The sequence below is a fragment of the Oncorhynchus gorbuscha genome, linkage group LG02 (assembly GCF_021184085.1).
Source record: "Oncorhynchus gorbuscha isolate QuinsamMale2020 ecotype Even-year linkage group LG02, OgorEven_v1.0, whole genome shotgun sequence".
Classification (NCBI taxonomy): domain Eukaryota; kingdom Metazoa; phylum Chordata; class Actinopteri; order Salmoniformes; family Salmonidae; genus Oncorhynchus; species Oncorhynchus gorbuscha.
Genome location: NC_060174.1, coordinates 80,846,077 through 80,873,277, shown reverse-complemented (window position 1 = coordinate 80,873,277; position 27,201 = coordinate 80,846,077). Strand labels below are relative to the sequence as shown.

The 27,201-nt window shown below is 42.7% G+C and overlaps 1 protein-coding gene across 3 annotated transcripts in view; it reads left to right on the top strand.

Moving 5' to 3' along the window:
- The window catches only part of LOC124010839 (flotillin-2a-like), a 37,122-nt gene that overhangs the window by 7,575 nt on the left and 2,346 nt on the right, over positions 1–27,201 (top strand). Inside the window, exons 2-8 of one of the 3 annotated variants that reach the window (XM_046323572.1) lie at positions 11,795–11,876; positions 17,248–17,338; positions 25,288–25,411; positions 25,708–25,826; positions 25,931–26,044; positions 26,170–26,289; positions 26,543–26,757. In XM_046323572.1, coding sequence (XP_046179528.1) covers positions 11,795–11,876; positions 17,248–17,338; positions 25,288–25,411; positions 25,708–25,826; positions 25,931–26,044; positions 26,170–26,289; positions 26,543–26,757 — 865 coding nt within the window. Of the gene's footprint in view, positions 1–11,794; positions 11,877–17,247; positions 17,339–17,969; positions 18,061–20,219; positions 20,638–25,287; positions 25,412–25,707; positions 25,827–25,930; positions 26,045–26,169; positions 26,290–26,542; positions 26,758–27,201 lie in introns of those variants that run through there. The other 2 variants (XM_046323564.1, XM_046323581.1) reach the window with 2 other exon arrangements.

Sequence of the window (27,201 nt, the reverse complement as noted above, 5' to 3'; positions counted from 1 at the left end):
ACCGCGAACTGCTCGCAATCCGTTTAGGCCTAGGCGAATGGCGACAGTGGTTGGAGGGGGCGACCGTTCCTTTTGTCGTTTGGACAGACCAAAAGAACCTTGAGTACATCCGTTCTGCCAAGCGACTCAATGCGCGTCATGCTCGTTGGGCGTTGTTTTTCGCTCGTTTCGAGTTCGTGATTTCTTGTCGCCCGGGTACTAAGAACACCAAGCCTCATGCTTTATCCCGTCTCTTCAGTTCTTCTGTAGCGTCTACCGATCTCGAGGGGATTCTCCCTGAGGGGCGTGTTGTCGGGTTGAAGGTCTGGGGTATTGAGAGACAGGTCAAGCAAGCACTCACACTCCGTCACCGCGCGCCTCTCCTAGTAACCTTCTTTTCGTTCCTGTCTCTACTCGTCTGGCTGTTCTTCAGTGGGCTCACTCTGCCAAGTTAGCTGGCCACCCCGGCGTTCGGGGTACGCTTGCTTCTATTCGCCAGCGGTTTTGGTGGCCTACTCAGGAGCGTGACACGCGCCGTTTCGTGGCTGCTTGTTCGGACTGCGCGCAGAATAAGTCCAGTAACTTTTTTTCTGCTTCTGCTCCTGGTCTTGCTGGGTCTCAGTCTGTCCCCAGCCACCGCATCTCTCCTGCCCTTGCTGTGTCTCAGTCTGTCCCCTGCCACCGCATCTCTCCTGGTTCTGCTCCTGCACTTGCTGTGTCTCAGTCTGTCCACAGCCACCGCCTCTCTCCTGTTCCTGGTCTTAGCCTTGCTGTGTCTCAGTCTGTCCCTAGTTGTTACTCTCCTGGCCTGTTTGGTCCTGATTGCGCTAACGCTTACAGTTTTCTTCCCGTGTCTTATTTTTATAAGAGTAATAGCCCTAGATTCCCTCTTCATCGTCTCCCGTTACGGTCCAGAGGAGAGGAGTTGGGTTCTTTCTCGGGACGTGCTGGACCGTTTGTTGAACTATGATTTCCTCCGTTGCCGCCAGTGTTCCTCCTCGAGTGCGCCAGGAGGCGCTCGGTGAGTGGGGGGGTACTGTCATGTTTTGTCATATATTGTCTTGTCCTTGTGCTTTCCCTTCTATTCGTTTCCCTCTGCTGGTCTTATTAGGTTCTTTCCCTCTTTCTATCCCTCTCTTCCCCTCCCTCTCTTGCTCTCTCTCCCTATCGTTCCGTTCCTGCTTCCAGCTGTTCCTCATTCTCCTAACTACCTCATTTACTCTTTTCACACCTGTCCCCTATTTTGCCCTCTGATTAGAGCCACTATTTCTCCCTCTGTTTTCCGCTTCTGTCCTTGTCGGATCCTTGTATGATGTTCGCTGTTCTGTGTCCTTGTCTCGCCCTGTCGTGTTTTACCTTCTTCAGATGCTGCGTGTGAGCAGGTGTCTTAGTCTGCTACGGTCGGTGCCTTCCCGAAGCAACCTGCAGTCTATGGTCGAGTCTCCAGTCCGTCCTCGCTACTGACGAGTGGATTTCAGTTTTCCTGTTTTGTTTTCTCCTTGATAATATCCAGGATTATTACTTTTGTCATATACTGGAATAAAGACTCTGTTTTCCTTAAGTCGCTTTGGGTCCTCATTCACCAGCATAACAGATTTTTAAAAATCAGCACAAATTGTTTTATTCATTTTTGTTTTATAGGTCAAAGTGTTTCATATATTGACTTTTAATAACACTGCTAGCTTAGTTTTGGTTAAAGCTACAGTATTTAACTTTTTGGGTTACCTGACCAAATTCACGTAGAAATGTGACTTATAGATCTGTCATTCTCATTGAAAGCAAGTAGATTTGGTAGATTTTTTTCTTTGTCCGCTATTTCGATGCTTCCCTTATGTTTTGTTTTGGCATTTTTTACTTTTGGTGTACACCAGCTTCAAACAGCTGAAAATACAATCTTTTTCGTTAGTGAAAAGATATTTCACAGTGGTTTTGATGGCACGATGTTCCTTTACCAGTGGCAGTCGGTGCTATTTTAAGACGAGGGAGGACGATTATATATTTTTATCATGGCATTTCTATTACAGCATATTGGATTACTGTCATTCATATTCCATTCACCCAGCTCAATGTAACAATAGGTTTAGGCTACTATTAGAATTTCCCTGTATCCATAATGAGATTGCTACAACCTAGCCTATGAATTAAAGTTTACAATGTAGGTGCACAGGTCGAGAGAAATTTGAATAATCAAGGTGACAGACAGTGACACATTCAATACTACCTTGCACTCTTGCTTTCTTCTAGCTGATCTAGAGTGTAATCATTAGTCCAACAATTTTAAACAGGAGTTTCTATTGGACAAATTCAGATATTTTTATCTTCATTCCGTTTGCTTCGGTTTAAGAAGGTTTAACAGACTCGGCGGAATGAATACACCCCTGATCACACGAAACACAGTTTCATAGCAGCCACATACAAACAGCATGATCACTTTGATCATTGTAGCTATAATTTCTTCTCACATCTACGCTCTCTCCTCCTCTCACCTTTACCCTTCGCTTGTGGACTTCAGTGCACAAAATATCAGCTGTCTGTGACCAGGCCGAAGAATCTTTCCAAGCCAAACCACCATATCATAACCGCTACACACAGCCTACATCGCTATCACCATTATTAGCTAAGGTCATATTCAACATAGCTACTAGAACTAACACATTAGTAAATCTGCTACAATCAGGCAGTACAGTGTAGTCAGCAAGCAGTTACACCTGCGGGCCTGGTGCCAATAAATTAATAAAACCAAAAGCTTACCTTGACTTGGAAAAGTTCCCGTTTTGGATACCCACAGCCAGCTAGCTAACATAGCATCCCTCTCTATTTGAGCCAGGTGTTTGAGTAGGCTAAACTAGCTAGCTACATTCGCTAGCTTGATTGGGTGGACAACTTGTCAGTTCATGCTGCAAGAGCTCTAATAGGTTGGAGGACATCCTCCAGAAGGAGGACATCCTCATAATTACTGTGTATGTCTATGGAAGGGGAAGAGAACCATGAGCCTCCTAGGTTTTGCATTGTCCTCCCAGTGGAGGCTACCCTACAAAGCGCTGTGGAGGCTACTGTAAACCTTCATTGCAAAACAGTTTGTTTTAATAAATTATTTGGTGACATGAATGTATTTAGAAAGGATAACTTTGAATGTTTCACTACATTTTTTCATGAAATTCACTGAGGATGGTTCTCCCCTTCTCCTCTGAGGAGCCTCCACTGTTCTCTACACTAAACTTGCTTTTTTTGTCACAAACTAAAATCAGGTGAACTACTAGAATTTTAGCAACCAGGGATTGGCAAAGAGATTTTTGCATAGTGCATGTTTAACTGTTTTGAACTACAAGCACAGATGCAACACAAATTCATTTGCTTAGGCATTAATCATGCAAGCATGTTTTTTTTGTGGCACAGCATCAGTGAGATTCAACCCTATGATATTCTGTTCTCTATCCATTAGTCCATTGCACCACCAGGATGGAGCTAGCATTCAGTGTTATTTTTAACTCACACAAAGCTGTTGATTTGAGTGTATTCAAAAATACCCCATTTCAAAGGAAACAAACTCATTAAGATCTGGTGAGGGCAACTAGTGTGCGTGGCCATCACACCTTAACACACTTAACAAGATAGAGGATAGAACATTTAGTTGACTCTGAGAACAGAATGTAAATGTAAATGTTTTACAAAAACATTATTAGAACACTATTTGAACTTTACTAATGTTGTCTGTTTTTTTATTAAAATTTTTCTTAATGTTCCAGGAACATGACTTTAAAAACAGTGGCTTGCGAAAGTATTTATCCCCCTTGGCATTTTTCCGATTTTTTTTTTTTTGGGGGGGGTTGTATCATTTCAGTTACACAACATGCCTACCACTTTGAAGATGCAAAATAGCAAAATAGTTTCGGTGAAACAAACAAGAATTAAGAAAAAAAAACAGAAAACTTGAGCGTGCATAACTATTCACCCCCCCCAAAGTCAATACTTTGTAGAGACACCTTTTGCAGCAGTTACAGCTGCAAATCTCTTGGGATATGTCTAAGCTTTGCACATCTAGCAAAAATGTAAAAAAATAATAATTAAATGTAATCATTACATTACATTTAAGTCATTTAGCAGACGCTCTTATCCAGAGCGACTTACAATCATGTTTGAACTTTAAGGAAACGTTCTTTTTAAGTAATGAAATAGCAATAGATTATGAATTTGCTCCATCTGAAATGCAGCTATGGATTCTGAACAATGATTCCAATAATTCCGTAGATATGAGTGCTGTCCTATTAGTTTATTCATATTTAAAATACCTCATATCATAGCCTTTGAAGCTGACAACCAGGTTTGGAAATTCGATTTTGTCATTGGCGGGTATATATATTGGGTATATATATTGGCGGGTATATATTTATATATATTTGTCATTGGCAGGAATGTATATTTCACCAGCCATGTGGCGGGTGGTCACACAGAGTATTTGGGAACAGTTTTGTTTTTACCCGAAGCCCACATGTAGAAGTTGATCGAATTGACAAGAAAGGCTACTAAGTATGACTTTGTACTTCGTGTTTCTTGGCCAGTTACATCGTTTTGTTCACATGCTATGTTTTTCGATGTTAGTTTGAGTTTGCTGCAACTGTATACTGCTAGGAAGAGGTTGCAGTCAGAGATTTTTCTCATCACAGACAATAGAGTTACCACGGTAATGGGCGTCCCTTAAAGGGCCAGCTGAACATTTTTGTCTCACCTAATCATTGTGCTTCATTGAGCATGGATCACTCCCAAACATGTTTATTAATGAACTTTTAGCCATTGTTCTTCTAGATTTGTTTGTGTGCTTCTACATTTATTCTTAAAACATTATGTACTCCTTGTAAAAAATGTCAGCCTAGAGCCCAGCTTTATCACTCTGTCACGACTTCTGCCGAAGTCGTTGCCTCTCCTTGTTCGGGCGGTGTTCGGCGTTCGACGTCACCGGTCTTCTAGCCATCATTGATCCTTTTTTCATTTTCCATTGGTTTTGTCTTGTCTTCCCACACACCTGTTTTCAATCCCATTCATTACCTGTTGTGTATTTACCCTCTGTTTCCCCTCATGTCTTTGTCAGAGATTGATTTGTTGTCAGTGTAGTGTGATGGTTTGTATAGGTGCGCGTCGGGTCTTCGTACCCATGTTTTGTTTGTTTGTACATTTATTGTTATGGAGCATACTCGTGGAACTTTATTAAAAGACTCCATATTTAAACTCCATTTGACTCTCCTGCGCCTGACTTCCCTGCCACCTATTACACCTATGCATGACACACTCAGCATTTTGTGACAGGGCAGGAACTTTGTTGATTCTTGATGTTCAGTTGTAGAACTGTTTTTATTATTGGATCTAAATTATTTATTTTAACATACATTGGTTAAAAGTGACACAATATACCCCATTACTTCTTACTAGTAATACATTTATTGTTTTTTAAACAAAGCGTGTTCATTAGTTATTTTGTCGTGAGTTTTTGAATAATTATGGAGAAAAACAATGTTTTGTCTGATAAAAAATGTCAGTGGCTGGTAGATTTTTTTCAATATACTGTACCTGCTACAATGGCTGGCGGACCAAAAAGTACATTTCCCACCCTGTCGACAACTAGTACCAGTAAGACCCATTGATAACTGCCAAATGTTGCCACAATTGTGTTTTCCAAAACTTTATTTCTGTGAGCTAACTTTCCTGTACTAGAAATGTCACCAACACCATCAATTGTGGTTTGTTGGTGGTGTAGCCTTCTGTATGTGGAGCAACTGTTGAAGTGAAAGTGTCAGGGGAAGTTTTTAGAGACAATGTTTTAGTTTGTGGTCTACAGGAGGCTTGTTGTGACAGACAAGTGTTTACACATAAAGGCCTAAAACTAAGGCTGTGACAGTCATGGAATTTTGGATGACGGTTATTGGCCAGCCGGTTGCAAGCGTGGTGAAACTGAGAAGACATTGTCTGTCCTTTTGAGTTTTGAAACTCATGTTAGGATATGTCAGTTATCCCGTGAGAGCTTTTGTGCCAAACCCACTAAGGCGTTTCAGATGCCAAGCTTATGGTCGTGTTGTGAAGGAGGGAGATTCTGAGATGTGAGAAGTGTGCAGGAGGGCATGGCACAAAGGAATTTGTAGTATCGGTGGAATAAACTGTGTGTCAATTGTGGGGGTGCCAATATTGCTGGGGATCAGAAGTGCCCGGTGCGAGAGACAGGTTGAGGTTGCCAGGGTCAGAGTAGAACAGAAGGTTTCATTTGCCGAGGCAGTGAAGGGAGTAGAGGATGATGAGTCAAGGGTAGGCCTAGGCCAGTACAGAGTGATACAAATTTGTGCTTCAGTAAGGTTGGCTTCTTAGCATTCAGTGCCATGGTTATCACAGAAAATAGACGTTGTGGTGGCAGCTGCAGAGAAGTACTTGGAAGTACAAGGTTTTACTGCAGAAGATTTACAAGCTGTGTAGAATGAAATAATCCTGTCCTCCCAGGCTGTCAGTTAGGGTCAAAGTAGTGGAATGGCGTGTTTAAAAAAATAGTAGAATATAGGTGTAGGGTTAGTTAATGGTGCAATTGTATTTAGGTAGGACTTCCCAACTTTAGATCTTCGTCATACTTCTTCTTATTCTTCTTCACACAACACCTCTTATACCGTTTAAGCTAGAAACGACATTCAAACTTTATAACGTGTAAACCAGGGGTCTCCCAACAGAAATCTTCTTCTACTTCTCTGCTATTCAAATCTGAAATTATAACAGAATCATCTGGTACCAATCAAACATTACAGCTGTTTAAGTAACAGCATCAACTTTCAACCATTTTCCGAACAAGTTAGACAAAAGGTTAGAGGGTATGACATTTTTGTCTACTTCTCTACTATTTAAATCTGGCAAAGAAACAAAAATATCCACTACGGATCTAATGATACAGTTATTTAAGTAACTGCATTAACACATTTTCCAAACTTTTTCCGGACAACTGCCGTTCTGACCAGTCTCCCAATAAGTCAGACTCCAAAGATTTGAGACTGGGAAGGAGGTTCATCTTCCAGCAGGACAATGACCCTAAGCATACTGCTAAAGCAACACTTGAGTGGTTTAAGGGGAAACATTTAAATGTCTTGGAATGGCAGAGTCAAAGCCCAGACCTCAATCAAATTGAGAATCTGTGGTATGATTTAAAGATTGCTGTACATCAGCGGAACCCATCCAACTTGAAGGAGCTGGAGTAGTTTTGCCTTGAAGAATGGGCAAAAATCCCAGTGGCTTGATGTGCCAAGCTTATAGAGACATTTCCCAAGAGACGTACACCTGTAATTGCTGTAAAAAGGTGGCTCTTCAAGGTATTGACTTTGGGGGGGTGAATAGTTATGCATGCTCAAGTTTTCTGTTTTTATGTCTTATTTCTTGTTTGTTACACACACAAAAATATGTTGCATCTTCAAAGTGATAGGCATGTTGTGTAAATCAAATGTATGCATGCTTTGAGTACACGTCCAGGTAATCTGTCTGGCCCCGCGGCTTTGTGAATGTTGACCTGTTTAAAGCTCTTGCTCACATCGGCTACCGAGAGCGTTATCACACAGTCATCCAGAACAGTTGGTGCTCGTGCATGCTTCAGTGTTGTTTGCCTCGAAGCGAACACAAAAGGCATTTAGCTCGTCTGGTAGGCTCCTGTCATTGGGCAGCTCACATTTGGGTTTCCCTTTGTAGTCCTTAATAATTTTCAAGCCCTGCCACATCCGACGAGCATCAGAGCCAGTGTAGTAGGATTCAATCTTAATCCTGTTTTGACCCTTTGCTTGTTTAATGGTTCGTCTAAGGGGATAGCTGGATTTCTTGTAAGTGTCTGGATTAGTGTCCCGCTCCTTGAAATCGGCAGCTCTAGCCTTTAGCTCGATGCGGATGTTGCCTGTAATCAATGGCTTCTGGTTTTGAAATGTACATACGGTCACCTAGGGGATGACGTCGCCGATGCACTTATTGATGAAGCCAATGACTGTGGTATACTCCTCAATGCCATTGGATGAATCGCAGAACATATTCCAGTCTGTGCTAGCAAAAACGTCCGGTAGCATCGGCGTCATCTGACCACTTCCGTATTAAGCAAGTCACTGGTTCTTCCTGCTTTAGTTTTTGCTTGTAAGCAGGGATCAGGAGGATAGAATTATGGTCAGATTTGCCAACTGGAGGGCAGGGGAAAGCTTTGTATGCATCTCTGTGTGTGGAGTAAAGGTGGTCTTCATATCAAATCAAATATTTTTGTTCACATACACATTTTTAGCAGATGTTATTGCGTGTGTAGGGCTATGCTTGAAATGCCCTGCCAATGTTGTTCTTCTCAGACCATTTTGAAATGATATTTTAACATTTTAGGTATATGATCACACTGGTAATAGATCATTTATTGTTTTACTTGAGAGGCACAGCTGAGTGAGCTTAATAATTTGCTATTTTTTTACTGGACTGATGGCCTGCATCCAGGGTCTATAATTAACACTCGCCAATGTGGGTAAGAATGTCTAATTCACCAGCCACATTGGCGGGTGGTCACACTCAGGGCTCTAGAGTGCGAGCATTTCATAAATAGTCAAGTATGGGCACAAATGCAAGTTGTGATTTATAGCTAAATAAATGCTGCAGTAGCTATTTTCAAAGTATTTCTGCAACTTTGTTTCATATCTGATAATGCACAAAGAAATTTGAATCCTAATGTTATAGCTATCCCACCTCACACAGAAATACTGCCTGTCTGAGGGGCTGTGAGCACTGTGAGTGAAGTGCTGAAAGATTCATTTTTAGAAGCAATGCGCACAGGCATAAAAGTTTACTAGAAAGTCTACTTTAGTGAGACTTTGTCCTTGTGTTTCTTGGCTATTTATATTGTTTTTGTTCACAACCTAGGTTGCTTTTTAATGTTTGAGTTTGCTTCCACTGTTAACAAAAAGAGACGTCATTGGCCTCAATTAGTGAGATTCTAACAGGCACACAAAACTACTGGAGTGGCCCTGTTACTAACAGGTTAAAAGACTCGGGTCACAGAGTATTAAATTCAATCGACCAATATATACCACATTGCTTATTATTAATAATACATTTATTCTTTTAGAAACATTAATAAGCAAAATCGTCCATTTGTTCTGTGTTTTTAAGTGTATTTATGGCAAGAAAATATTTCAGCTGGGAAAAATCTGGGTAGCTGCTTGCTTTAAAGAAATTAGTGGCTTATATGCAAAAAAGTACATTTTCGGCACTGCCTGCATCAGTCTGAGGGCAGGGAGCAGTGGTGAGGCTGCCTCTCACCCAACTCACCATCCCTCCACTCTCCCTCCCTATGCTGAGAAAATGTTTCTGCCTCATGCACCAATTCATGTTGTTCATGTTGTTATATGTTGTTACATGTTGTTATATGTTGTTACATGTTGTTATATGTTGTTACATGTTGTTATATGTTGTTACATGTTGTTATATGACCAGAGAAAGTGACATTTTCCTTGATTTAAAAAAAGAGACAAACCACTAATAATAACAACGCAAGCTTATCGGAACATTTTGCAATACTCATTCATTACAGCTGCAGTGGCTAACAAATGTGTTGACAGTGCTGAATAACAACGTAAACATGAACTTACTCATAAAAACAGCAGCTATTTGCTGTATTCGTTGAGTCTCTCTCTAGTCATAATCTCACAGTATCAACTTTTCTGTGCATTCAAGGCTTCCTTTTACGGTCTATGGCTTGAGGAGATTGGCCAGGTGTACTTGATTTGCTCTCTTGGCCTGCCGAGTAGGAGGAATTATACCTTCAGACACACAAAATGGCTACTAAATCAAGTGCACCTACCGCCAACAGGCTTTATCGTTGTTTTTTAACAGAAATGCTTAGTGATCGACTAGGAATTCATTAACGATAGACCAGTCGGTGACGACTGCTTTAAATAGTCTATTTATTTTTTTATCCTCCTTTTAATTTTTGTGTCACAAAATGTAGTGTGATCAACCACACGCTCCCCGCACAGTAGGTTGTTGACATGCACAAACAAAATGTGCGAACTCCATGATACTGAAGAAGAAGGAGGAAGTAAAAGCAGAAAGTGTACCCATCAATATGTGGTGTGATTTGTTGACTCAATTCAACTGACATTACAAAAAATACATTCCATTGCATGAGCCACATTAGTTAACATAATTTGAATGGGGGCCTCCCGAGTGCCAGTGCTTGAGGCGTCACTGCAGATCTGGATTCGATTCCGGGCTGTAACGCAGCCGCCCGCGACCGGGAGACCCATGAGGCGGCACACATTTGGCCCAGGGTCGTCCAGGTTTGGGGAGTATTTGGCCGGCCGGGATGTCCTTGTCCCATCGCACTCTAGCGACTCCTGTGGCGGGCCAGGTGCATGCACGCTGACATGATCGGCAGTTGTACAGAGTTTCCTCCGACACATTGGTGTGGCTGGCTTCCGAGGTAAGCGAGCAGTGCCGGCTTGGCAGGGTCGTGTTTTGGAGGACGCATGGCTCTCGACCTTCGGCTCTCCCGAGTCCGTACTGGAGTTGCAGCGATGGGACAAGACTGTAACTACCAATTGGGGAGAAAAAGGGGTAAACAGTACGCAAAAAATATATAGAATTTAAAAAATATGCAACATCATTTGAAAGAACGTTCTACATTACCATGGAAATTATTGCATCACAGTACCAGGCAGCCATTGTGAGTGTACCTTGAGTTTACCAGTCAAATTCCCAGGGTTAGAGGCTCTAAGCCTGAGGCGAGTTCAACAAGGCTTCTGTTTGCAATGAACATGTTGCCAGAGAAACCATTTCAGTTGAACGATTTGAATGAACATTCCAAAATGTTACGGTGAAATATCAAACAGCTACTTTTTGTAAGGATTACTGTGGCTTTTTAGTGACAGTGTTCAAAATGAGAAAATATGTTAGAAAGCTTTTAGCGTCATACCCAATGTCACGCCCTGACCTTAGATATCTCTGTTTTCTTTATATTTAGGTTAGGTCAGGGCGTGACTAGGGTGGGTACACTAGTTTTTGTATTGTCTAGGGTTTTTTGTATGTTTAGAGGTTTTGTAGGCCTACCAAAGAAGAGCCAGTCAGAGGCAGCTGTTTATCGTTGTCTCTGATTGGGGATCATATTTAGGTAGCCATTTCCCTTTGTTGTTTGTGGGATCTTGTCTATGTGTAGTTGCCTGTCAGCACTTGTTTGTATAGTTTCACATTTCGTTTTGTTATTTTGTTCAGTGTTTTCGTTCTTTAAATAAATAAGAATGTACGCATACTATGCTGCGCCTTGGTCCGATCCTTATAACGAACGTAACACCCAAGAAGACTCGATGCTGTATTCGCTGCCAAAGGTGCACAAAAGTACAGAGTAAAAGTTCTGAATACTTGTGTAATGTGATATTTACGTTTTTTTACTTGTAATGAGTTTTCAAACATTTCAATAAACCTGTTTTTGCATTGTCATTATGGTGTATTGTGTGTAGATTGATGAGGGGGAAAAACAATTTAATCAATTTTAGAATAAGGCTGTAATTGTAACAAAATTTGGAAAAAGTCAAGGGGTCTGAATACTTTCTGAATGCACTTACATAGACAGGTACCTACTGCTCTCTGGGACCTCAGCTCTTCAAACTGTGGTCTGATACCATTGTACTGGTCTAATAGTGTAATACTCTAATGTTGATGATACTGTCAGTGGTGCAATGACACTGACTGTCATTCCATAGAAATAGAATACAGTACTATTTATATGGTGTTACCAGTGATAGAGTGGTTACAATGTGATGCTCATGTTGCCTGTGCTGGCTCTTAGGTGGTTGCTGTGGCTCCGATGAGAAGACCTACGTGGTGGGAGGCTGGTCCTGGGCCTGGTGGCTCATCTCAGACATCCAGAGGTAAGAACAGGGTGCAACCCATTCAGAGGGTTTAAGTACAGTTTGGGGATTTATACAATCACTGCCCTGACATCCAGAATTTACCTCCAAAACAAACCATTCTGTTGGATGGCAGACAGATTTGTCTGTTTATATATTTTTTTAATCAAAATCTGTTTTAACACCATATTCAAAACGGTACCCACTCATCCTCACATTTACATCACACATTTAAACAATTTTACAATCTACATTAAATATTATACCTAGTCTCTTTACCCACACAAAGGAAATTAGCAGTTTGTTATTGTTATGTGGTTTGCAGTGAGAGTGCAGTGCAGTGTTTACTGTGTGTGTAAACACAACGTGTCACAGTTAGCAAGTCAGTTGCTCTCAAACACAACCTTGCTGTCAGCAACCCCTGTAAACACTACATCACAGAATTAAAGTGGAAAAACAAACACACTGAGAGAGGTTAGGGTCAGGTGAAGTTCAATCTCACTGAATGATATTATCCTGTTAGAGACAGATAAAGTAAGGTTGGCCTATGTTTAAAATACAACAAATCAACGTTAGCTTACACAGCACATATGATAGTTGTGAAATCAAATGTAAAAGATAATAGGTTTAGATCTCTGAACACAACAGATCCCGTTCCAATTTATTTCACGCATTTTCCCTTAACCATTAAGTATAGTGTTTGTTTGTTACTTATTGTCTCTTTGTTTCTGCCATGCTAATCTGCCTTGCCTTGCCTGGTGTTCAACCCACCATGTCTCTCTCAGCCCTGCTGTGTCTTGGGGATGATGTCTTAACCATAGTGATTCTATTAAATTACTAGAGGGGCTATGTCATAAACCCTCAGTTTCAGAATGGGGTGAAAGTGGCAACCATATCCGTCAGGGAGAAATCCAAATCCAGTCTAATTGGAATGAATTGCAGTAGAGGCATAATCCTTATTTTACTTATGCAGGAAAATAAAAGTAAGGCATGTGATGTATCACAAATTGTGTAATGGAATTATAGTCAACCTAAAATATTGTCATATGATTATAAATACAGGTTTTAGTCTCTAAAATATATTTCAACAGACCATAAATGGCTCAGATTTTGTCATATTGGAAAGCTGTGAGTGCTATTATATGATACAGTATCAATACCATTGCATTTACAACTTGTCTAAGTCCTATCGTCGACTGATTTGAGCCAGTGTATGGCTGTGGATTGAGATATTGTGTAAAACAATGAATGTGAAGAATTTATCTGCACTGTATGTGTGCATTGTTTGAATGGAATGTCGGTGTATTGGCAGTTAATTTCACACATTTATGAAATCATTCCTCTAAAAGTGGTTGGCTAGCTAACACACATACAGTGCAGATAAATTCTTCACATTCATTGTTTTACACAATATCTTATGACAGCACTGGAAAACCAGGGTTGACCAACTCCCTGACCAACATGGCTGACCTTTGCATGGTTCATGTCCATTCTAGTATTCTAATTCCTCATTCTATGTTCCTAACTAGCTATGTATACAGTGCCTTCAGAAAAGTATTCAGACCACTTGACTTTTTCCACATTTTGTTACGTTTCAGCCTTATTCTACAATTAAATAAATACAAATCCTCAGCAATCTGCACACAATAACCCATAATGACAAAACAAAAACCTTTAAAAAAAACAATCTTAACAAATTTATTAAAAATACAAAACAGTAATACTTATTTACATAAGTATTTAGACCCTTTGCTATGAGACTCAAAATTGAGCTCAGGTCTATCCTGTTTCCACTGATCATCCTTGAGATGTTTTACAACTTGATTGGAGTCCACATGTGGTATATTAAATTGATTGGACACGATTTGGAAAGGGACACACCTGTCTATATAAGGTCCCACAGTTGGCAGTGCATTTCAGAGCAAAAACCAAGCCATGAGGTCGAAGGAACTCCGAGACAGGATTGTGTCAAGGCACAGATCTACCAAAAAATGTCTGCAGCATTGGTCTCCAAGAACACAGGCGCCTTCATCATTCTTAAATGGATTAAGTTTGGAACCACCAAGTGTCTTCCTAGAGCTGGCTGCCCGGCCAAACTGAGCAGTCGGGGGAGAAGAGAGGTGACCAAGAACCCGATGGTCACTCTGACAGAGCTCTGGAGTTCCTCTGTGGAGATGGGAGAACCTTCCAGAAGGACAACCATCTCTGCAACACTACACCAATCAGGCCTTTGTGATAGTGGTCAGACAGAAGCCACTCCTCAGTAAAAAGGTACATAACAGCCCACTTGGAGTTTGCCAAAAGGCACCTAAGGATTCTCAGATCATAACAAGAGTAACAAGATTCTCTGGTCTAATGAAACCAAGATTGAACTCTTTGGCCTGAATGCCAAGCGTCATGTCTAGAGGAAACCCGGCACCATTCCTACGGTGAAGCATGGTGATGGCAGCATCATGTTGTGGGGATGTTTTTCAGTGGCAGGGACTGGGAGACAAAGATGAACGGAGCAAAGTACAATGAGATCCTTGATAAAACCTGTTCCAATGCGCTCAGGACCTCAGATTGGGGCAAAGGTTCACCTTCCAACAGGACAACGACCCTAAGCACACAGCCGAGACAACTCAGGAATGGAATGGCTTCGGAGCAAGTCTCTGAATGTCCTTGAGTGGCCAACCAGAGCTCAGACATGAACCCAATCAAACATCTCTGGAGAGACCTGAAAATAGCTATGCAGCAATGCTCCCCATCCAACCTGACAGAGCTTGAGAGGATCTGCAGAGAAGAATGGGAGAAACTCCCCAAATACAGGTGTGCCAAGTTTTTAGCGTCGTACCCAAGAAGAGTCGAGGTTGTAATCACTGCCAAAGGTTCTTCAACAAAGTACTGAGTAAAGGGTCTGAATACTTATGTAAATGTGATATTTCCATTTTTTTTTAAACTTTTTTTTGCACAAAAAAAGTGCTTTATCATTATGGGGTATTGTGTGTAGATTGATGAGGGATAAAACAATTTAATACATTTTAAAATAAGGCTGTAACCTAACAAAATGTGGAAAGTCAAGGGGTCTGAACACTTTCCGAATGCACTGTATATATAGAGAGTTAGGTCAGGTTTTTAGAATGGCTGCCATGTTAGCGCCCATATAGAAGTTTATTCTTGAAATGTTGTTGATGTAACAATACGAGAGCGCCTCCGACAGTTCCCTTTGGAATGACCGCTGTAAACAAGCAAAACAGAGCACGAATTTAACAGCTGTTTTTATTGATTAGCCTTCAGGATCATGTGTATCCAAATCTGGACTATGTTTTAGTGTCAACAAATTGCATATCCGCTTTCACTGGACATCTTCACAGGTTTAGAAAACTATGAGAAATAAACAGCACAACGCGGATGTAAGAATCAACGCTGGTAGAGACGAGTAGCAGGTACAGGAGTGAACATTTAATGAAATAAGGACATGAAACAGGACAGGACAGCATCTGGACATGAACACATAACAACATAAATACTGACACCGGGAACAAGCGGGGGAGCAGACAGTTATAGACGGGGCAATCAACAAAGGGAAGGAGTCCAGGTGAGCGCTGCTGCGCGTAATGATGTTGACAGGTGTGCATAATGAAGGGCAGCCTGGCGCCCTCGAACGTTAGAATGGGAGAGCGGGAATAGGCGTGACAGCGGAAGCGTTAATTATTACTTATCAACGGCTATGGAGGAGAAAGTGGTGCTCCCGGAACCCTCAACCACATTGACCTAACTTTCTATATATTAAAAAAATAATTAACATTCATTTCACTAAGTTAGTTAATAACTGCAAGTTAGTTAATAACAAATTCTTATTTACAATGATGGCCTACACCATCCAAAACCCGGACAACGCTGGGCCAAATATGCACCGCCCAATGGGACTCCCAATCACGGCTGGTTGTGATACACCCTGGATTCGAACCAGGGTGTTTGTAGTGACGACGCCTCTAGCACTGAGATGCAGTGCCTTAGACTGCTGCGCTACTCAGGAGCCCCTATATATATTTAGTGTACAAAACATTAGGAACATGACATAGACAGGTGAATCCAGGTGAAAGATATGATCCTGTATTGATGCAAGACAAAATATTTAAGTGCCTTTGAACGGGCAATGGTAGTAGGTGCCAGGCACACAGGTTTGAGTGTGTTAAGAATTGCAAAGCTGCTGTTTTGTACACTTTGTGTATATGGCTCTGGCTCATACTATAAAGACAAGTTATTTTATCTAGTAGTTGCTAGGATACCTGCAATCAGGGCTCTAAATATAGTTAAGTAGAGGCATGGGATGGCTCAAGTGTTTGTTGCCATCCCATATATGCTCATATGCATATAGTATGCATAGCTCTCTCAAGTGTGTGAAAGAGCAGTGGAAAAATGTTGGTGTGAATGTTCACATTTGTATTGTGACTCAGTGAATTGTTTTGTTGACAATACTTGTTAACCGAGCCTCAACTAAGCAGTAGAGATTGTCATTAGGGTCTTGCAGTGTGTAGAGGCATTCTTGAGTAATCTCTAGTGCCTTAAGTGCCTTAAACTCAGATGTAGGATAAGAATGCTGCTGTGTGACTGCTATGCTGACCAATCCAATCCTTCCCCGTGACTTCTGCCGTTTGTCCTAGTTGTTGCTGTCCGTTGTGTTGTGAAGAGAACTGACTGACTGACTGGCTGTGCTGTGTTTGTGCTTGTAATGTAAACACCAACATATTAGATCATTGATAGACTGGAGACATTTTGGTTCCATCTGAAGCTCTCTGCCTCAGCCTCTGGTGGTTAGGCTACACAATGGTTCCTTTTTGCTGTAGAGCAGGGTTCCCCAACTGGCAGCCCACGGGCCGAATTCGGCTCGCAGGTGATTTTATTTGGACCGCCCAAATTATTATATATAGTTTTAATTATTGCATCTTTTTTAAATTTTATTGTTGGACATAAAAGACTAAAAACACGAGAAAATCAGCTCCAAGTCATTTTAATTGTGGAAATCTGTTCCAAAGTATTCCCACGCATAATAGACAGAAATATGTGATTGTATACAAATGTAAGCAAGGTTTGAAATTATTGTTTTTGTCAAATATTATATCTGTTTGGGCTTCTTGTGATCAATTTGCAGTCTACAAATGATTTGTAATTATGTTCCGGCCCCCTGACAAGAAGAAATCGGCCAGTGGCTGAATCTCGGTGATGATCCCTGCTGTAGAATCTAGTCTATGGTAGGCTATGGCGTAGGCCTTCTAAAGTGTCTTCTAGAGTGTCTTCTCTCACCCCTGACCCTCCGTTACTGACACCCCTAACAGCTGTTATAAGTGTACTATATTCACTGCCCTGCCTCTCCTATTCCTACTATCCTACCGCCTGTCTGCCCGCCTAGGATGTCTCTGGAGATAATGACCATCCTCTGTCGCTGTGAGAATATCGAAACCTTGGAGGGTGTCCCCCTGGATGTGACAGGGGTGGCTCAGGTAATGCTTCAGATAGCCTTGAAAAGACCTCAAAGGCACGAAAGACAACAGACAGTCAGGCAGTGACTGGTGCACTGGTCAAAAACAAAACAACCGTCAGAGGCAAACAAACGGTTGGACTAACTGGCCAACTACTGTGTATCTTTGTTTTTCCATCTTCATGTCACGTTGTTCTCTCCCTCTGCAGTGGAAGGGAGAGAGAGTCAGCTGTCTGTCATTAAACTGTTCTATGGGCTTTGCTACACAGCTAACGTCTGTTTGTTAACTCACTCCTATGGGCTTTGGCAACAGGGTCCCCATAATGAATGGCCTGAGAAAGGGATGTACAGAAGGGTCCCACTGTTGCTAGCTATTACACTATTGATGAACACACGTTTACATGACTTGATATTTATTTCAATGTGGGGATTCGATGCACATCACATCTACATTGGGAACCTAATGATATTTTGCACTCCAGAAAAAAAGCATTCAATTACATCCTGTTGTCACTGCCCTGGAGGAGGCCTTGTGTGAATGTTATTTATTTTCCATCACATTTTGTGTTTTTACTCTCCCTCTCTTCATTTGCTCTCCCTTCCCTCCAGAACATGCCAATTTTTATTTTATATCTTCTCCACATTCTCCACAGGATAACCCTTGAGATTATGACCCTGCAGCCCAAGTGTGAGGATGTAGAAACAGCGGAGGGTGTAGCTATTACTGTCACTGGGGTGGCACAGGTAAAACACCTACCTACTGTACCACATCTACCTTCTGGGAATGGACTGGAATGCCTCTTTCAGCTCAAATTGGGATGGGGTTCAGCCTCCATACCCTCCCTCCCCTCCTATGCCTCCCTTCTCCCCTACCCCCAGCACCCCAAGGGGAACTGGTGCCATAGCCATGACTGAGGGTCAATCATTCTCTGATAGAAGTTACAACAGAAGAATTGCCTCCATCAATTATTACATTTAATTATTTTTAATCTTATAATATTAACTATAATCCAGAGTTGCAATCTTAGGTATACAACTAGAAATATGCCAAGTCACCACAATTTTCCAAAATGGAGATATGTTTCTTCATTGCAAAGGTTGTGACTAGAGCGAGTACAACTATGACCGGAAGTGACTTTTCATAGCAGGTTAGGAGAGCATTTTAGCTAACCTTAACCCATTTCATAACCTTATCCTAAGTCTCCTAACCTGCCACGTTAATTCTCCTAACCTGCTACAAAAAAGTAACATCTGGTCGTAGCTGTACTCTCTTTAGTCAGAATCTGTTGCAAGGTTTAGTTATTTCAGACCCTGTTTACTTTACACTAAACAATAAGGCCTGTGTAAAGTGAAATGTTTGTGTCTGTGGTCAAGTGTAAATATGGAGCAAACACCATAGAGCGTGTAGTCTCACATCCCTGGTTGGATACAGTACTTTACAAACAGGGTATGTTAGAATCAAAAAAGTGTAATCTCCTTGCTAAAATTATTTGTCCATGTCTATTACTAAATAAACCCTATATTGCTCAAGCAGGAATTATAGTGATGAATCTAATGTCCATAAATATCAGGTTGTGCTAGTTGTTTGTGGAGAATGACTGACCCTCGTATCAAGGCAGAAACAGTCCCGAAAGACATTTCTGACTTGAATGGTGTCTTCCTTAAAGGGGTACAGGGAAGAAGAATAAAGCCTGGTATGTTTCTTTTGCATCCAAACATTTACATTCCTTATTTTTACAGTCATTAACTTTTTGTAATCTTTTCTCTGTGTTAAAATCCTGATTTAATTGTGTTAACACCCCTAGTGCCAATCTGCAGTGAAAGTGTTATTAAAATTGGTGTCACATGGATTGACGCTGGAGAGATGAAGCAGGTACAAGGAGTCAAACATTTAATAAGGAACGGACATGGAACAGCATCAACATACAATAAACAATCAATGCATCAGCAGGGAACCTGACAAATATAGAGGAGGTAATAAACAGATGATAAGTGAGTCCAATATTGCTGAAGCATGTGACGAGGGAAGGTGGCAGGTGTGCGTGATGCAGGGCAGCCTGGCGCCCTCAAGCACCAGCGGAGGGAAGAGTGGGAGCAGGCGTAACAGTAAACCCCTCCGGGGGCGCCACCCGGCGTCTAGGGGTGCCAACCGGTCGAGACATGTGCGCTGGGCAAGCCTACGAACCGGCAGGAGAGTGAGAGCCTGGCGAACCGGCTGAGGCATGGAAGCCAGACAATCTGACTCAGGCAAGACACCTGTCGATCCTTCTGCAGAGAGGGAGCCCGATGATCCGGTGGAGAGTGACGTGGGATGGGAAGCTGCCGAGCCAACCAAGGCAAGGAAATCTCTCGAGCCAGCCGGGGCGTGAAAGCCCGATGGGCTGGCTTAGGCACCCCCGGTTCCATCGACGGCGGAATCCTCCCCGACGCCACCAAAAAAACTCCTGGACCGGCTGGGTGAACAAGAACTGACGATCCGGCTGAGGCCTGACGTGGGATGGGCGCCATCCGAGCCAACCGGGGTAAGGAAACCTCTCGAGCCAGCTAGGGTGTGGAATCCCGACGAGCTGGCTAGGCACCCCTGGTTCCATTGGTGGCGACCCAGAGCCGATGTCATCATACCAACCGGAATGCCAGTACTCCCCGATGCTTCGTGTGATGGCGGATGCATTCTGTCACATGGAATTGACGCTGGAGAGACGAAGCACGTACGGGGAGTAAAACATTTAATAAAGAACGGACATGGAACGAGACAGGAACAGCGTCAGAATACAAGAAAACAAAGACAAAAAACAATCAATGCAGCAGCCGGGAACAGAGCAGGGAACTGACAAATATAGGGGAGGAAATAAACAGATGATAAGTGAGTCCAGGTGAGTCCAATATCGCTGAAGCACGTGACGAGGGAAAGCAGGTGTGCTAATTGATGGCAGGAGTGCATGATGCAGGGCAGCCTGGCGCTTGAGGAAGAGTGTGAGCAGACGTGACAATTGGTTTAATTGAAAATGTGAGCTAATCAAATTTAGTTATGTAACTAGCTACTGTTAATTGAATATGAGTATACAAGTTCAAGTGTTCCTGCAATTTACTTTATTACTTTAGATTTTATTTATTCGATCTCGCTGGACATTTCGGTCTTATTTAAGACTAATCTGGTCTATAATTTGAAATTCATTACAACCAATTCCATTACTTCTAACCCAGTGCAAGTTGTGTGATGTTCCCTTTTCTTAGTTTCCTAGTCTGTCCAGTGGGCTTGACTACAATGAGCCCACTGTCACTGATGCAGAGGGAGCTTTAACGATGAACTTCTCTAACAAGGTCCATCATCAGGTCTCTCTCTATCTGATTGGACAAGCCTATACAAGCCTCCTGTCCTGGTTTCTATGGTAACGGGAGTTATGTGGCGACTGAAGTTTACAAGTAATGGTTTGAGTTGGAACAGTGCAGATTTGGATCATGGAAAGTGGATATACCCACCTTCCTTTGACCTTAAACACATCAATATGGTGTCACATATTTCTCAAATTATATGACCTTTTACTATAATATTAAGAGATCTAAATGAGTTTCCACATGTTTGTGAAACTGGAAGAGTCAGTTTGTCTCTTGGCAACCTCCTAAGTGGGCGGCTGTAAAGTAAACCATGCTTCCATTTCAACCAGATGTCAGGGAAATAAATAAAACATCTATAAAAATAAAAATGAGAACAGTTTCTCATGAAAGTCATTATCACCTTTGAGTGTGAAAAAGTAGGAAATGGTTGTTTAAATAATTAAATAAGCAGGAAATAGATTTTGTATTATTTCCGATCATTGGTCTCATATTTCCAGTTTCATGGTTCTTATTTTGTAATGTACCCTGCCCACCACAGGAGGTTGGTGGCACCTTAATTGAGGAGGACAGGCTCGTGGTAATGGCTGGAGTGGAATCGGTGGAATGGTATCAAATACATCAAACATAGTTTCCATGTGTTTGATGCCATTCCTTTTGCTCCTTTCCTGACATTATTATGAGCTGTCCTCCCCTCAGCAGCCTCCACTGCTGCACACCCTTTCAGAGCATGCTGAAGGAACCTTGGTGTTTGAAGGGGGGGATGGAGCCAGGGCACATTTGCATGGGTCCTCATCTCAGTTCTGGCCATCACTTGGCATAGCTCCCCCTGCTGTCTATGTCAGGTGGCCTGTCTGTCTGTCTGTGGTCATTTGTAATCAGTGTTTTCAAGGAATGATTGCCATCTCCCCTCCCATTACACTGCGATTCCTCTCAGCCCATTTCTGAATGCACGCCTCATTGGAGTCAATGTCCAGTCACATTTCTCACCTCAGGACCAGCTCACTCTCTTTCCTTTCAGCTGCAGCAGACAACACAACCGCCATTGACTTGTTTACCTTTAAAATGATTTATTCACTGATTGATTGAATAGTGCCAATCTGAAGATATCTTATCTCCTCTGACTCGGTTTATCCTCACCTTTAGTACTTCTGTTGTTTTATTAGTAACCTGAAAAGACTCTTGACTATATTTCACGTGGATGATAAGCACCAGGCCAGAGTTTACACATTTTCTTATGGCTCAGTTGTATTCAGGATTTCTACTGCTTGTTATTAACACAGAAACCCACGCCTAGCCTCTTCATTACAGAACTGTCTCACTCAGTCCTTACTAAGACCAGGGTGGAATCTCAAGTATTTTCTTTTGATTCCTCTCTCCTTGCCTAATTTTTAAAACATCAGATGGAAACAAACAGTATTGGAGGACATCTTCTCCTCTGATCTTCTCCAATGTTCTCGTGTCCTCTTATGTTTTGAGAAGGAGGCAAGCAGAGAGGAATCGAGGAAAATTATTTTAAGATTCACCCTAGATCAGTGTTTTGTGTACCACAACATTCCCACAACATGAGCAATGACTGCAGTCCTCAGTATGAAGAGATGTTTCTGAGTGGAGTTTGGCCTTGAGGAGAGTGAATAGTGGTGGAAAAGTACCCAATTGTTATAAACTCAACAAAAAAAGAAACATCCTCTCACTGTCAACTGTGTTTATTTTCAGCAAACTTAACCCGTGTAAATATTTGTATGAACATAACAAGATTCAACAACTGAGACATAAACTGAACAAGTTCCACAGACATTTGACTTACAGAAATGGAATAATGTGTCCCTGAACAAAGGGGGGAGGGTCAAAATAAAAAATAACAGTCAGTATCTGGTGTGGCCACCAGCTGCATCTCCTCATGGACTGCACCAGATTTGCCAGCTTTTGCTGTGAGATGTTACCCCACTCTTCCACCAAGGCACCTGCAAGTTCCTGGACATTTCTGGGGGTATGGCATCCAGCAGATCTCAAAAGTGCTCGATGGGATTGAGATCTGGGCTCTTCGCTGGCCATGGCAGAACACTGACATTCCTGTCTTGCAGGAGATCACGCACAGAACAAGCAGTATGGCTGGTGGCATTGTCATGCTGGAGGGTCATGTAAGGCTGAGCCTGCGAGAAAAGTACCATATGACGGAGGGGGATGTCTTCCCTGTAACGCACAGCATTGAGATTGCCTGCAATGACAACAAGCTCAGTCCGATGATGCTGTGACATACCACCCCAGACCATGACGGACCCTCCACCTCCAAATCGATCCAACTCAAGAGTACAGGCCTCTGTGTAACGCTCATTCCTTCGACGATAAACGCGAGTCCGACCATGAGACAAAACTGTCACTCGTCAGAGATGAGCACTTTTTTACAGTCCTGTCTGGTCCAGCGATGGTGGGTTTGTGCCCATAGGCGACGTTGTTGCTGGTGATGTCTGGTGAGGACCTGAATCTCTCAACCTATTGCGTACAGTCTGAGAACTGATGGAGGGATTGTGCATTCCTGGTGTAACTCGGGCAGTTGTTTGCCATCCTGTACCTGTCCCGCAGGTGTGATGTTCGGATGTACCGATCCTGTGCAGGTGTTACACGTGGTCTGCCACTTCGAGGGCGATCGGCTGTCCGTCCTGTCTCCCTGTAGCTCTGTCTTAGGTGTCTCACAGTACTGACATTGCAATTTATTGCCCTGGCAACATCTGCAGTCCTCATGCCTCCTTGCAGCATGCCTAAGGCACGTTCACGCAGATGAACAATGACCCTGGGCATCTTTCTTTTGGTGTTTTTCAGAGTCAGTAGAAAGGCCTCTCTCTAGCTGTTAGTGTCTTAAAGACCGTTCCACAGATGCATGTTCATTAATTGTTTGTGGTTTATTGAACAAGCATGGGAAACCGTGTTTAAACTATTTACAATGAAGATCTGTGAAGTTATTTGGATTTTTACTAGTTATCTTTGAAAGACAGGTTCCTGAAAATGGGACGTTTCTTTTTTTTGCTGAGTTCATTTCTAAACAGCACATTGTTATAACCACTCATTTATTAGCTCTCCCTACAGTGGCTTGCAACCATTCCATATGTGATCCCCTTACCTACCCCCTAGCCAAGTATATTATAACTCCACGATACCGCATCAGCTGAGTTGAGTGCAGACTGGAGTTTTTGTTAGTGTCGTTAAGACACAGCTTACAGACGGTAGGCAATTAAGGTCACAGTTATGAAAACTTAGGACACTAAAGATGCCTTTCTACTGACTCTGAAAAACACCAAAAGAAAGATGCCAAGGTCCCTGTTCATCTGTGTGAACATGCCTTAGGCATGCTGCAAGGAGGCATGAGGACTGCAGATGTGACCAGGGCAATAAATTGCAATGTCCGTTCTCTGACAAGTCGCGGTTTTGTCTCAACAGGTGTGATGGTCGGATTCGCGTTTATCGTCGAAGGAATGCTCGTTACACCAAGGCCTGTACTCTTGAGTTGGATCGATTTGGAGGTAGAGGGTCCGTCATGGTCTGGGGTGGTGTGTCACAGCATCATCAGACTGAGCTTGGTGTCATTGCAGGTAATCTCAACGCTGTGCGTTACAGGGAAGACATCCTCCTCCCTCAAATGGTACTCTTCCTGCAGGCTCATCCTTACATGACCCTCCAGCATGACAATGCCACCAGCCATATTGCTCATTCTGTGGGTGTTTTCCTGCAAGACAGGATTCTCACTGTTCTGCCATGGCCGGCGAAGAGCCTGGATCTCAATCCCATTGAGCACGTCTGAGACCTGTTGGATCGGAGGGTGAGGGATGGGCCATTCCCCCAGAAATGTCTGGGAACTTGCAGGTGCCTTGGTGGAAGAGTGGGGTAACATCTCACAGCAAGAACTGGCAAATCTGGTGCAGTCAATGAGGAGGAGATGCACTGCAGTACTTAGTATCTGGTGTGGTGTTGCATTGACTGTTACTTTTGTTCAGGGACACATTATTCCATTTCTGTTAGTCACATGTCTGTGGAACTTGTTCAGTTTATGTCTCAGTTGTTGAATCTTGTTATGTTCATACAAATATTTACACGGGTTAAGTTTGCTGAAAATAAAAGCAGTTGACAGTGAGAGGACGTTTCTTTTTTTGCTGAGTTTATAACTACAGACAGAGTATGTTCACATTTTTGGGAATAAAATAACTAAGTATAATGTGCATACATTGCATTTAATGTGTATACATGGCATTTGTCTGCCTTTCAAGCATCTATGCATCTAATAAGTTACACTCAGACAGGTCTAGGATAAGCTTAGCCTTTTCAAAATCATAACCAAAATATTAAACGGATCAGTGTGTAGGGGCATCTCACATTTGCAGTAGTAGCTAATCAAATCCATTTGTCACATGCTTCGTAAACTATAGGTATTGAGTCAATATGCAGGGGTACGAGGTAATTGAGTTAGATTTGTCCACATTTTTGGGAATAAAATAAGTAGGATTTGCATACATTGCATTTGAATAAATAACCTATAAACACTGTCAGTACTGCTAACTAGATGATGTTGATGTTGCTCAGACTATGTTTTAGTGTATTAAGTATCTAGTTAACAGCTGACAATGTTGTCTATTACCCTGGGTCCAGGTGAAGGTGATGGTAGACAATGAGCTGCTGGGCTATGCCTGTGAACAGTTCCTGGGGAAATCTGTGATGGAGATAAAGAGTGTCATTCTGCAGACCCTGGAGGGTCATTTACGGTCTATTCTCGGTAGGGACCTTCTGATAGACACGGGTTGCTGCTCAGTACTATTGGGTCTCAGAGGAGTATTACTATTAGGTCATGCTATAGAACTTTAAACCATTTTACATGTTCTCAGGAAATCAAATTCTAAGTGCCATATAATGTATGCATGTACTCCTCGGATCCTTAGACTCTGGTTTAACTCTGATATAAGATACTAAGAATTTGACTCATTTCAATAAATCACCACTTCAGATAGAGGAATCCATATCAGTCTATGGTTAGTGACCCAGCCAGACACTGACCCCAGTCCTATGTTCCAGGTACTCTGACGGTGGAGCAGATCTACCAGGACAGAGACAGATTTGCTGCTCTGGTGAGAGAGGTGGCAGCGCCCGACGTGGGCCGCATGGGCATCGAGATCCTCAGCTTCACCATCAAGGTAAGAGACAGGGGCACAGTCATCCTATTGCAGCTTTATACACTTAGTGACACCACTTGCCGCACAATGACTGAGGGGCTCTGTTTTATCCCTGTCCTTGTCAGGATGTTTATGATAAAGTGGAGTACCTGAGTTCCTTGGGCAAGAGTCAGACAGCTGCAGTACAGCGAGACGCAGATATCGGAGTGGCCGAGGCAGAGAGAGACGCAGGAATCAGGGTAAGAAATATCCTGCAAACAAGTAGATTCCCTGAATGTGTCGCAGTACATCGCACTCAGTATTCATGTTAGTCTTTGCTACACTGAATCTTCTCTTCTCATCTTGTGGTCTGTGCCCCCAATAGGAAGCAGAATGTAAGAAAGAGATGATGGACATCAAGTTCCAAGCAGATACCAAGATGGCCGATTCTAAGAGAGGGTTGGAGATGCAGAAGGCTGCTTTCAATCAAGAAGTCAACACAAAGGTATCAGACATGGGCATCATTGCTCTAGATTAGATTCACCTAGTAGTCAATCGATGACATCAAATCTACGCCTAATGTGAAAAATGTTTAATCCTTTATAAGATATTCACCCTGGTCATATTCATTAGTGCACACCAAAGCTAAACGTTTTTCAAAGGAAAGGGAACTACCGGGACAAGTTCAGGTAGTCCCTTTTCGTTTCAGCACATTCGATTCCTGGTGAATATCACCGCTGCCTTTTCTCCCCTCCCAGAAAGCAGAGGCCCAGCTGGCCTACGAGCTGCAGGCTGCCAAGGAGCAGCAGAAGATCCGTCTGGAGGAGATCGAGATCGAGGTGGTTCAGAGGAAGAAGCAGATCACCATTGAGGAGAAGGAGATTGACCGCACTGAGAAGGAGCTGATCGCCACGGTCAAGAGGCCGGCCGAGTCTGAGGCCTACAAGATGCAACAGCTGGCCGAGGGACAGAAGTGAGTGACCAATCACTGAGCCGCTCCCAGAATGCATGCAAAATAAGGACAATGTGTATTGTTCAGAGGCATTTCGATAGATTTTTACCTTCTCAGCTCGGGTATTCAATATAGCAACCTTTCAGTTACTGGCCCAATGCTCTAACCACTAGGCTACCTGCCACCCCCTTATGGCTTGTGGGTAGAAGCTGTTCAGGGTCCTGTTGGTTCCAGACTTGGTGCATCGGTACCGCTTGCCTTGCGGTAGCAGAGAAAAAAGTCTATGACTTGTGTGGCTGGCGCCTTTGACCATTTTTAGGTCCTTCCTCTGACACCGCCTGGTATAGAGGTCCTGGATGGCAGGGAGCAATGGTATGAACAACCTTCTTTAGCGCCTTGCGGTCGGATGCCAAGCAGTTGCTATACCATACGGCGATGCAGCCAGTCAAGATGCTCTCAATGGTG